The 11953-nt window shown below is 45.5% G+C and overlaps 1 protein-coding gene across 1 annotated transcript in view; it reads left to right on the top strand.

Moving 5' to 3' along the window:
- Positions 1 to 11953, top strand: part of TRPC7 (transient receptor potential cation channel subfamily C member 7) — a 136139-nt gene that overhangs the window by 78160 nt on the left and 46026 nt on the right. Inside the window, exon 4 of the mRNA XM_029941960.1 lies at positions 4520 to 4684. Coding sequence (XP_029797820.1) covers positions 4520 to 4684 — 165 coding nt within the window. The remainder of the gene's footprint in view (positions 1 to 4519; positions 4685 to 11953) is intronic.

Here is an 11953-nt window from a genome sequence, read left to right as displayed (position 1 = left end):
AAAAAAAAAAAAGTCATTTTCTTTATAAGCACTGGATTTTATAAATTTTGCTCCTGCTGAGTTATTCTTCAGCTTATCAAATCACGCATTGCCATATCTCATCATTCTGTAAAAGAGACCTAATGTCAGAGAGAAAAATCTGTGCTTAATCGATATGGAAATCACACGGTCTCAAAGCCTCTGAGTTTAAATGTAGTCATGTCGTCCTCCTTGCAAAAGTGCAAAATGCCCAACTTAACCGCTTTTAAGGTGGTGGAGGGGAGGGGCATTGAGGAGGGAGGAGAAGGGCTCTCCAGAGGTCCCATGACCTGCACTGCTCCTTAATCTGCACACAGTCCGTGTGCAGCAGAATACACTTGACAGCAGAGACCAGCCCATTTTCAGCCAACTGCAGGGATAAATCAAGCTGCACCTTTAGTGGAGGATGCGGTGGGAGGGACTAGATGGAGAGGGAGCGGCCTAACCCACAGGGTCAGGCTACCCGGCCCTTTCCATAGACACCAACACTTCAAGAACCTAGCTGTTGAAACAATGTGGAGATAAGACTAAATACAGGGTGGTGAGGAAGAGCTGTACAGAGTAGGAGGGAGAAACTGAGGGAGAGGGAAAGAGAAAATGGGCACGGAAAGCACAGTCATGGGCTTATTTCTATTTACTGCATACTATTACAGTGCTTAGTATTTGCCAGGTACTATTCTAAGCACTTTACAAATAGTAACTTACTTAATCCTCATTAGTAGCTTCATTTGTAGAAGAGGGAAGGAAGTTAAGCATTGAAAGACTCAGTGACCTGAGAGCATATGGCCAGCAAGCAGCAGGACCAGGACTTGAACCCAGGAAGCTATGCACCAGTCCATGCTCTTATCCACCCCACACCAGGAAAGTCTTAGACCCTGTTGCAATGGGAGTATCTGACCCAAGGGCATTAGCACCCCGTGAAACAGCCTTAAATATTGTTAGGTAGGTAGGTAGGTAGGTAGGTCATTCATTCATTCAGTAAGGAATATATCTCCTCAGCAACTATTTAGTCTTAAAACATGAGCTATTTCCTTGTGTATGAATACAAAGCAGGGAGACCGTGAAAGGGATGTGCTCCATTGAGCTATATAAGAAAATAGCAGGCCATAGATCAAATAAAAGCAAACAACAGCCAAGATTTGGCTAATATGCCCAAGAGTTCCCATACGCCAGGATTATATTCTCACAATGTCACCAGGGGCTGGGAGAAACAAGACGTTTAGGTGAGATATTAACAGAAAAGTAGCTTTGGGTATAAATGTGATTATATTAACCATGAAGTCTGGTCAAACAGGCTGCCAGGAAAAGTGGCTTAAGATGGACTCAAAAACCAGCAGCCATATGACCCCCGGTCCCCCTGACCCTCGGGTCCCATTTCCTAGCAGTCTCCTAGTCCACCGCAGGAAATTCTGCCTCAGAGCTCCTGCCTGTCCTGCAGTTTTACTTCTCTCAGCCTCCCGCTCCGGCCCCAGTTCTCTGCACAGTCCATCCCCGCCATGGGCATGGCTGGAGTTATCTTCTCCAAAGAGACTGCTCAGCCCCCAGATGCCCACCTTACCAGATCTCAGCCCCTGGCCATCAGGAGCTCCCTGCTATGAGGAGTGTGAATCACGCTGCTGAGAAAATTGAGGTGTTCTCATCAGTTCTTCCTATGAAAAACTTCCATAAAAAGTGTACCACACTTAGTCCAAGATGGTTTGGGGCAAGACGGGCTTGGGCAAAGCTCTTGGTATCATCAATCGTTTTTGTGAGCTAGAAGCCAAAGAAAGCAAACCCAAGACAACACTGGCTTCCTGCATTCCCATTCTATTCTAGCTGTGGGCTCCTCTTCCATTCATTCCTTTCTGACCCTACTTTGGAAAATCCTTCCCCTTCCCACCTCCTCATCCCAGTCCCACCATGCAGGGACTCCTCCTGCCTTTGTCTCCTAGCTAGAGTGCCTTCTGGGTTAGTCTCTGGCTCTCTGCATCAGGATGGCATGCCTCACATGACTCTGGTCTTACTGGGATCACGGATGACATTTCTCTGTGCTTCAAAAACACAGTGGAAAAAATCCTTGGCTTCACACTGAACTGTGGGTCATCAAGTTGTCTTCAAAGGCCTACCACAACTAGAGACAAACAATTTAGGCTTCAGCGATCTGCTACTGTTGGCTTTCTGAGTGCATTATACCATAAAGTCCATCTGTAAATAAATAGCACGTGTGGAGCTGGGTTGCTTTATTAGGGGGGGAAGAAACACAGCTCTAAGTATCAGTACATGCCTAACCACAAGAAGACCGAGTCTCAAGGGAGCCCCTTTGTTTTAGTTGTAACCAGTGTCCCCTGAGGCAGGCAAGGGAGAGTGGGAATGGCCCCCACTGTGTTCTCTCTCAGCATTTCTTCCCCTCCGGCTCTGCTGCACTATCTGTTGTGCTGACATTTCTGCAGGAGGCAGTAGAAAAGCATGGACAGACTCTCCCAGGATACAGAGAGGCGGACGGAGGGAATGAGCACTGAGATCCTTCCAGAACAGCTGTGAGACCAGGGGCCAGAGGGTGAACCAGGGAGTCTCCTGCTATTTCATGAGCATATGTCTCACCTTCTCACCAGACTGTGAAAGCAGAGCCATTTCAACACCCAGAGAAGGCTGACCATTGAAAAACAAAACTGACAGGCCCACATGCCCACCTGCCATCCCTCTGTGGGACCTCAACTCCCAGAAAGCCGAGAGTTACTAAAACACCCACATCTTCTGTTACTCGCTCCACTTTGCTATGAGCCAGAAAGGGCATAGCAAAGCCTGTCACCTGCTGGCCTGGGGTTTCCTACCCAAGGTGAAAGAGAATCGACTGCTCTTGTCCTGAGAGGGAAAGACCACAGTGGTTGCTATGGATCCAATAATGTTACCCAGAAAGCCTCATTTTCACTCATGTTTGAGTAACAGTATTATTGGGGGCTGCTGCATGGCCAATAAACCACTGACCGTGTCCTCACAGATCACCTGACCGCTGCCTAAGCTCCCAGAAACTGCAAACAAGGACATGCTGCCATTTGCACTAAGAATGTTTTAAAAACAGGTGGATTTATGTTATTCTTATAGTAAAAAGGAGCTGTTTTGCATTTCCGCAGAATCTCCATACATGTCTCCTTAATTCCCAATGAGGCAAATGGGATGAAAATTGGCACATTATGCTCCTGCATAATCACATGAGAAGTCAGACCCTTTGAAGAATGCTCCAATCCATGGATACATGGCTACCCTTATCAGGGCCAAAGAGCAGGGCCACCAAAAACAATCAATGGCTTCCTCCTGTCACAGGGGGAAAATAAGCTAGTGAGTAAAATTTTCTCAAATGTAAACTTCATTCCCATATATGTTACCAATTACCCATTTCCAGCAACCAGGACTCAACATCAACTAAACAGATGTCCAAGTGGCACCAAATATTTGCAGAAAAAGGCTTTTCGGTGGCAGCAGCTCAAGCCAACTTGCTGGATAGAGTGCAACAAGGAAGCCTCTGCATATGAATAACAGGGTATCTCATGGATCACGTGGGCAGAAGGGAGCAAGGCCCCAGAGAGGCACACACGACCTATCTGAGCCTCTTTCTACACGTCTTCATTCTTCTTTCCTTTTAAATGGCTTGTTTTGCTATTCAGTCCATGCAATAGAAGGTGGTTACCCACATCTCCCAAGACTGCTTGTTAATTTCCCAGTAAATAAAGAAACATCCTCTCTCAGTCAGTCACAAACATCCCCGTGAGAAAACCTGATAGGCCAGTTTACGTCAGGGTTCTTCACCTAGTCCAGCAAGCCACATCCGGAGGAGTGAGGTCACGTGATACAAAAAGGCCATCAGAGGTCTATCTTGTAACCTGGGCGTTAGGGCAGTTCCAATAGGAGGTAGCAGTGAGAAGCTACGGTGTGAGGGACACCATATATCAGTGGTCTGGCAGGCCACAAAAACTTCTATGTGGCCAAGCAAACACCACTAAAACCCAGAGGGGAAATACTCAGTGTTAACATGTCCTCCAGAAACACTGTCAACACTTTTCTTAGCACAGGAAAAGACAGAAGAACACTTCTGCAATTGTATTGAATCCTACAAGATAATAGACTGTTTTGAAAATAAGGTATTGAAGTCACAACAGTTAAGCGGTTCAAAGTCACCGGGCTAGAAAAGAGTAGAGCAAATTTCAAACCCACGTTTGAAATTCCAAAACCCCATCCGTGCTCCATCCATTACTCATGCAGCCTCCCAAATGAACTCCACCCAAGATCAGTGCCAGTGCTGATGCAGCCAGTCCTGTGAGGCCTCTGACCTCAGTGCCAAGACCCCGGCACCCTCAAGCTGGAAGGGCCCAGCAGGTGCCTGCCCGCTGCTCTGCTCTGACACCCAGGCCACATCCCAAGTAAAACATCTCAGCCCCAAGCTACCCATAGGTCGTATACTGTTCAAGTGCTACCGATGCCATTTTCCTGTTTGCGTTTTGTTTTTGTTTTTGTTTTGTTTTTACAGTTCGTTGCTCATCCTAACTGTCAGCAGCAATTGCTTACCATGTGGTATGAAAATCTCTCAGGCTTACGTCAACAGTCTATCGCTGTGAAATTCCTGGCTGTCTTTGGAGTCTCCCTAGGCCTCCCTTTTCTCGCCATAGCCTATTGGATTGCTCCGTGCAGCAAGGTACAGACTGCTTAAGGTGCATGTCGTTTGCAGTGATTTCTTCTCTCTTGCTAGCATGACCTGAAATCCATGTGTTCAAATCAACAGCTGAGCACTTCTCATGTTAAAAGAAAATAGTCTTGAGATACTCAGCTCAAGTAGAAAACAACATAGACCTGCTTTTTTTCTTTCATTTTTTTTAAACAGAGAGGAGTGATAATACGGGAAATTTAAAATACATGAGCCATAATCTGATCGATAACAGAAGAGAGAGGGAATACAAGGTACTTCTGCTTTCCAATGACGTGATGTCCTAGACATGTCCTCTACACTCACCGTAATAATTATAATAACGGAATAGCCAACATTTATTGAGTACTTTCTTTTGGCTAAGCCCTTTGCATGAAAGATCTCATTTCACTCCCTCAATTGCATTCTGACACATAGATTTTATGAAATAGGTTCAGAAAAGAGAAATAACTAATAGGCTGAGAGTCCAAAGCCGCTCATGCTGGGGACACTGCAGACCCGTCTCGATGTCGTCCCAGTTTCCCTGGCTCCCTTCACTGGGCTGTGGCCCACATGGGCAGCTAATTAGGTCACGAGAAGGAAAAGGCAAAAGAAAGAGAAGAGAGCTGGAAAGGGACAGAGCCGGGTTCTTTTCTCACAGGGAAGGGGGTGTCAGGGGCCTGCTGGTGAGGGAGGGAATGGCACCCGCACAAGTGCCAAGCTGCCACGCCTACCACGCCGTCCCTACAGCCCAGCCACTTGATCCTGAGCCTCAAAGAGCCACAGCAGTCACTGCAGCTCCAGGCCAGAGTTAGCACCTACGGGACTGAATCATGGAGAAATGATTCCACAGGGAATGTGACCAGCTAATGTGCTTTAAAAAAAAAAACAAACCAGAATCTCTTATTAAAAAGATACATATACACTTTTTTAACAGACCCTCTTGTCAACTCCACCAAGAGGAAACTCTTGCCAGGGCGTCAGGGCTGCTGCTGAGGCCACCCCACCAGGCAGGCAGCGAACTCACTGCCTTAGAGTAAGATGTGTGCCACAGAGAGGGGAGGATTCAGACTCCTTCTTCCGTAAAATGGTATTAAATATAAAAGCCCTCAAACCCAGTACGTGTGGTATTCAACCTTACATCTACAGAGCACTGTTTCCTTAACAGTCCACCATGCCATGGATTTCTACATGAGAACTCCCCGAATGACACACATGTAAATGAAGGCAATTTTTTTCTCTTTCATTCACTACAAGGTGAAAAACGTACAGTGCATAAGAAAACCGAACCAGACTTAAAGGTGGGTTAGAGTAGGTCGCTGGTTTTAGGCACATGCTTTCATACTGGAGTTCTCTAGTCTGTACTGCAGGTTAGGTCCTTGCCCTCCCTCCAGAGCCATCCTAGATGGACAGGGACACTCACCTCCATACTCTGTGAGCCCCAGACTAATTTCAGGACATCCAGTCATTAAAATGATAGCCACTGTAAACAAAACACTGACAATCCTCACTTTTGCTTTTAAAACCAAATGTGACAGCGACCAGAAAACTGGGCCTAGCCAACACCAACAAATTGGTTTGCCTCTGCCTGCCTGGTGGCCTAGGGAAATACTGAGGAAGAAATGATATTCCAGTTGCTGACTAAATTGTGCAGATTTTCAGTAGGTCTCAGAAGAAGTGTCTTGGCCAATATCATAAAAATGTGATACCAAAAGAAAAAAAAGTATGTATAGGAGGTAGGAGGTAGGAGGTGGGGGCAGTTCTGGACTTTCTTGGGGTCCAGTAAATCCAAGAATCTGATACCACCATGAAACATATGGTCACACCTACAGTAGTCTTCTAGAACATTCTGGAAGAAATGGTTGCAGGAAAACTTAGCCCAAGTTAAGCTAAGGCTTCCTCTCCTCTCTTCAGATACATGTCTGACTGACATTTGGTGCTCCCACAGCTTCCAGTAATACTCAGAAAGGAGCACTAAAGATAAATATGAGCTGGCCATTATGCCACCCGTGCCTTCTGGGCACTTTCTGGGCTGCAAGTCTGAGTTCAACACATGGGAGGGCGTGTCCGTGTTGGAGTGACCAAGTCTTGGTCTATGGCATGAGATAATTCTTGGTGGCACTGCTCATTCTGAAGAAAGATTCTCTCATTAAAGAGGGAAACTTTAGTTGTCAAAGTTGCTCTGAGGCAGTCAAAGGACAGATAAAACAGTCAAGATATTTTTAGTCTTCCCTTTCACCACTCAGAAAGAAACCCTTTCAAGTACGGCAAAGATATTACATTACTGGGAATTATAAAAGGCTCACACCTTCCATGTGAAGAAACCAGGACTCTCCAAAGGCTCCTGGTGTCCAGAATACAATGTCCTCTCAAAGGAAGTGGCACCGTGGAGAAATCTGTTAATGTGATGGCCTCCCTCCCTCCACGGGGTCACCTCCTTCATGCCCGTCCCGTAAGTCTATGGAAAAGCCAGTGTCGTTCCAGCAACTTCACATTCTAACCACAATTTGACACTGGCCTCAAAGAAATTAGACCCGGATATTTTTTATAAACATATTTGTAAAATGTCAACTGCTAACCTCATCATCCAGCTAATGCCCATCAATGTCTAACAAATATTGAAACTTCTGTTTCCAACTTAACAGTACATTTACTTAATAGCTGCTGCCCTAATTTAGGGACCATTAGGGACACCAAAATTACTTGATTGGCCTGCTCAAATTATCGCATCATTTCTTTCCCATTGAATCCCCACTGTTGTCAATTCTTTTATTTAACTTTTTGAGAGTCCCTATGAGAGAAAACTAAATAAAAAGAGTATAAGGATTATAAGAGTGTCAACAGAAGTTCAGGTTAGTAATCTAGAAGCTGGAGAGGGTAATCAAGTCACAGATGTATACCTAGGATGATAGCGCAGGTCTGGGTCATGGGACAGTCCGGTCAAGGTCAGTAGAGAGAAGAGTGGTTTTTTTTTTTTCCCCATCATTTCTCATCTTAATCACCAACACGGCTCAGGTCACGCGGCACACGGGGAGGCTGGTGAGTTCTAACCTGCACAGACGCTCAGGTCCATCTTTTCCCATCAAGCTCTTCATCCTCTCAGCAAGGGCTCTGAAGCCAAGGGTGTTTATAGCTGTTTTCCACCCTTTGTTACTCCATTCCAATTCATAACTTAGGTTGTTTGCCTGTTAAAATCTGAGACCTGAGAGATTAACAGTCATCCTCAAGGACCCAGTGTCTCTAGCACAGGTGGACTGCGACAGAAGTCCATGTCATCCAAGTGCTGAGGAACTACACACGTTCCAATTATAAGGGTGTGAAACGTGAAACTGCCATGCCTGTTAACCTTGACTGTTTAATCATCCTTTTCAATCAGTCCTAGGACTCAGGCAAGGAGAGCTGTAAATCCCTTCAGCCTCCTACCTGAGGTCTCTGCATTTTACAATCCATCAGTCCAGATACTACCACAAAACTCTTGATTGAAGAATGCCAAAGTGTTAGCTGCCACGCCCCAACCCCTCAGCCTGGTGCCAAAGAAATCACCCAGTGAGGAGGTGCGAGGCGCTCTGCAGCTTTGGAAGACCCCTGCTTTGCCCCAACAAAGCTGAAGGGGGTTAAAACCCGGGTCCTCACACCAGGCAGTCCAGGGCCAACCAGGAGAGGACAATGATTCCAAAGGCCTCTGAGTCCCCCCTCATTTGCCCTAGCAGAGAGCACTAGATTAAAGAAAATGATGCTGCATTTCTAAAGCATTGCCATGGAGGGGAAATCTGTGCCAAGAAATACAGCATATTTTGTTCTTACTTTACAAAAGTGTCCACTCTCAAATCCAAAAGCAGAGTCCCTCACCCAACACCTTGCCAGGACAGGGTTTAGGAGTACCAGAAGGCTGATCACTTCCACACGGAGCCCAGTCTGAGCCCTGCAACATTCTGATAGCAGCAATGTTGAAAGGAAGAACCAATCTTACAGCTTATGCTATCCCCTCCGATGTCCAGCAGCATGTTGCATATAGAGAGGACCTCATAGAGCTCATGGCATAAATGCATTAGGACTCTGGTCCTTTACCTATAAGCTTAAGAGGCAGCGGAGTTTACGTTTCCCCTTAGGAGAACTGTGTAAGGCTCTCCAGTGTCGCACAGGAAGTGCTTCCTGGCATTTCACATATGCTTCACATGTACCAGGAGCTGCCCTCCTTTGTGCATGGTGTTCACTTCTTACATCCACCTTATGTGACAAGTTATATTTTATCCCCTCTTTACAGATGAAAACACAAAGACACAAAGGGACTAAGTAACATGCCAAAAACTATGGAGCTGTGATTTAAATCTAGGATCTCTGGCTCCAGAGACCTGACCTTAACCATTGCACAGAATGCACACGCATGCATGTGCACGCACACACACACACACACACACACACACACACACACACACACACGCTTCCCTTTCCAGTACATCAGCAGCATGAGAACTTCAATGCTGAATATAAATATCTTAACTGTTGACTACTTCACTTTGCAATGGATCTCATTCAGACAGATAGGATGGCAGGACTTTTCTAGAAGGGAGGAGTCAAAAGCATGGCATGACAAACTCTACTCTTTCCTCTTCTTTCCCGAGAAGCCCTACCTTCCAAGAGTCCGTTATCGCTCAGCACCGCTTCAGCCCACAAGAACAAAGGGTGGATTCACAAGGTAATGTGAGAACATCCAGATTAGAGACACCAGGTGAACAAGCCCCTACACCAACCAAAAAAAAGGAAGATTCCTGAGCCCTAGGTTAGACGTTTTGAGTAAGAATTTTATAGGGAACATAAGGAGAAACCCACCCCTAATTTAACCAGGATCTCTAGCATTTGAGAACCACTCTGGCCTTGAGGCTATGCATGTTTCTTATTGGAACACGATCCAAAGTTTTCACTGAGCCCATCCTTGAGGCCACTGGCACCTGGTGGCAAGTGAGGGTGGCATTTGCTGAGGGGGACTCTGGTGGTACAAGACCGGGGAGAGACATTAGAAACAGTCTCTGGGTTCCCTTCTGCAGATATGACCTGCCTTGCAGGCATGTGGCTACCAGGTCCCCATTTGGATGATTATACTTATGGTCACGGCTAAGAGTCTAGTAGCATGGAACACGGAGGCTTGCGATCCAATAAAGTCCACCTCTGATTGCTCATGAAGGTCATTCATTTGCAGCTAATTCAAGAGCACTACTCAGATGCTCTCATATTCATACACTTCTCAGACTTTAAGAATAGTACCCAGGAGGTTTGGAGGGCGCCAGAGTACTTAGCTACGAAAAGCCGAGATTTCTTGATATCAGCTCTTGATATCACCAGGTCCAAGTAATGACAGAGCTGCTTCAGCCCATTATTCAGACTCACCAGTTTTGCACTGGTGAGCAAACAGCAGACCAGACCAAGGTCTACATCTCCCAAAGCTCTACCGTCTTTTTTACTTGGCCCAACTTTAATGATTCCCCAGCTAAGAGCTGCTGACATATCCGGCTGACTTTTCTCCTTTCTTGTAGCTCACTTGGTGGCCTTGTGAAAGGAGGAAGTTTTCCCCTAGGTGTAATTTGTTTCAAAAATTATCTTTGTGAGACAAATAGGTAATGTCACAAAAAAAGAAAACCACAGAAAACCACTGAAATGACTTGATCTCATCTGACCTTCATCAAAGTTTGACAGATTAAAAAGAAGACTTCCCGCCCAGAAGGAAAAGAGGAAAGGAGCATTAAGTCCTAACCTCACTTATCCTCCGTAGGGCCCAGATCAAGCAGGGACTGAAGCCAGGCTCATCTCCCACGGCACCACAGGGGTCTTATCGAAGTGTGGTCTTTTGTTTGCAGTAGATACAGTAATTTTTAGTCTTATCTTCTGCCAGACAATAATGACTTAAGGAGGTAACAAAGAGAGCATTAAATTCCTCAAACCATGTCTTCTTGGGAATCCCAAGGCCAACTCGGGTTCCGCTGTGTGTAGCTTCCTGTATCAGGTGCCTCACGTGGGTGAGAAGGAGCCGTGACCCCGTAAGCTCCTCCAGGTTGTCACCAGAAGACACAGAGCCTAATGATAAAGGACTGGAGAAACCTGCCCTGTAATCCCTTAAGAGTTGGTCCCTATCTTCTTCTGACATTTCTGGGACGCTGCTGGGGCACACGAGATGGGATATCCCTTTCCCTCTGCGCAGCCTTCCCCAGTCCCCACCCTGCGGTTAGGCTCCCTCTGCCTTCGCCTCTCACCGCGACCCCAGCTGGGACACACTCACAAGAGACAATGCAGTGACTGTTTAAGGACGTCTCCTGGGCACACCAGCATCCTGGCTGGGAAATGGGGCTTCAAGATTCCAACACAGTCAGCTAAACTGGTGAAAAATTCCAACTAGCTACTTGAGATATAAATCAAAATGAGACATGGTTTACATTCAGTTTTCTTACTGAATTTATGTGAGATGTTTTATTTGCCCTTACATTTAACCTGTACATTCCAAATTTAACATATCTATGTATGACCAAAACTAATCTACAGTCCTATTTTGTAAATAATAAAGTTAAATGCTGCAAAGAAGTGCCATTTATAAAATGTCTGTAGGCCACATGAGTGGCCTATAAATTAGTGCCATATGACATTTGGCAATGCAAATTAATTGAGGTAAGTTTTTTTCCAGCATAGTAAGGATTCCCAATATCTAGATCTGAGATGTTGAGTTTTTTTAACTAAAACTATCATTTTTAAATTTCAATATATAGGTTCTATAGCTTTAGGATCATAATAAATCATGTTACAGTAATAACCAGAGCAATTAAAGTGGATGATCACCATACTGAAACATATTAAAAGAACATTATCAAGCCATCTGATTTATAAATGTTATGTCAAACATAGTCATAATTAGGGAAATTTTACCCACAAAAACCCCTATAACTGATCTTCTACTGAACCAATACTCAATCTCCTGGGTAACATTTCACTCTAGGACTCCTGAATGAGGCGGATTGTGAACATCAATTAGCCAGGCACTGGCTATAGACAAACATCTTCTCTGGAGAGGGAACTGAGCTTCAGCAAAGTTTCCTCTCTTTGCTCTCATGATTAGCGTACAGGGTAAGGAGTAAGATTTGGTGCATAGGTGCAAGTGATGGCAGTGACCTACAAGGGACCCGCAGGGGTTCACCGCCATGGGTCAGGAGACTCACTGTGTAGCCTGCAGTTTAGTCCTCAAAGACCTAAGTAGCCTCTGCATGGCACACCAGTGCTAGAGAAGATGTGGCCAATTCT

Source organism: Suricata suricatta, chromosome 6 (genome assembly GCF_006229205.1).
Source record: "Suricata suricatta isolate VVHF042 chromosome 6, meerkat_22Aug2017_6uvM2_HiC, whole genome shotgun sequence".
NCBI classification, from domain to species: Eukaryota; Metazoa; Chordata; class Mammalia; order Carnivora; family Herpestidae; genus Suricata; species Suricata suricatta.
The sequence above is the reverse complement of the archived record's forward strand: the minus strand, read 5'-3'. Positions and strand labels throughout refer to the sequence as shown.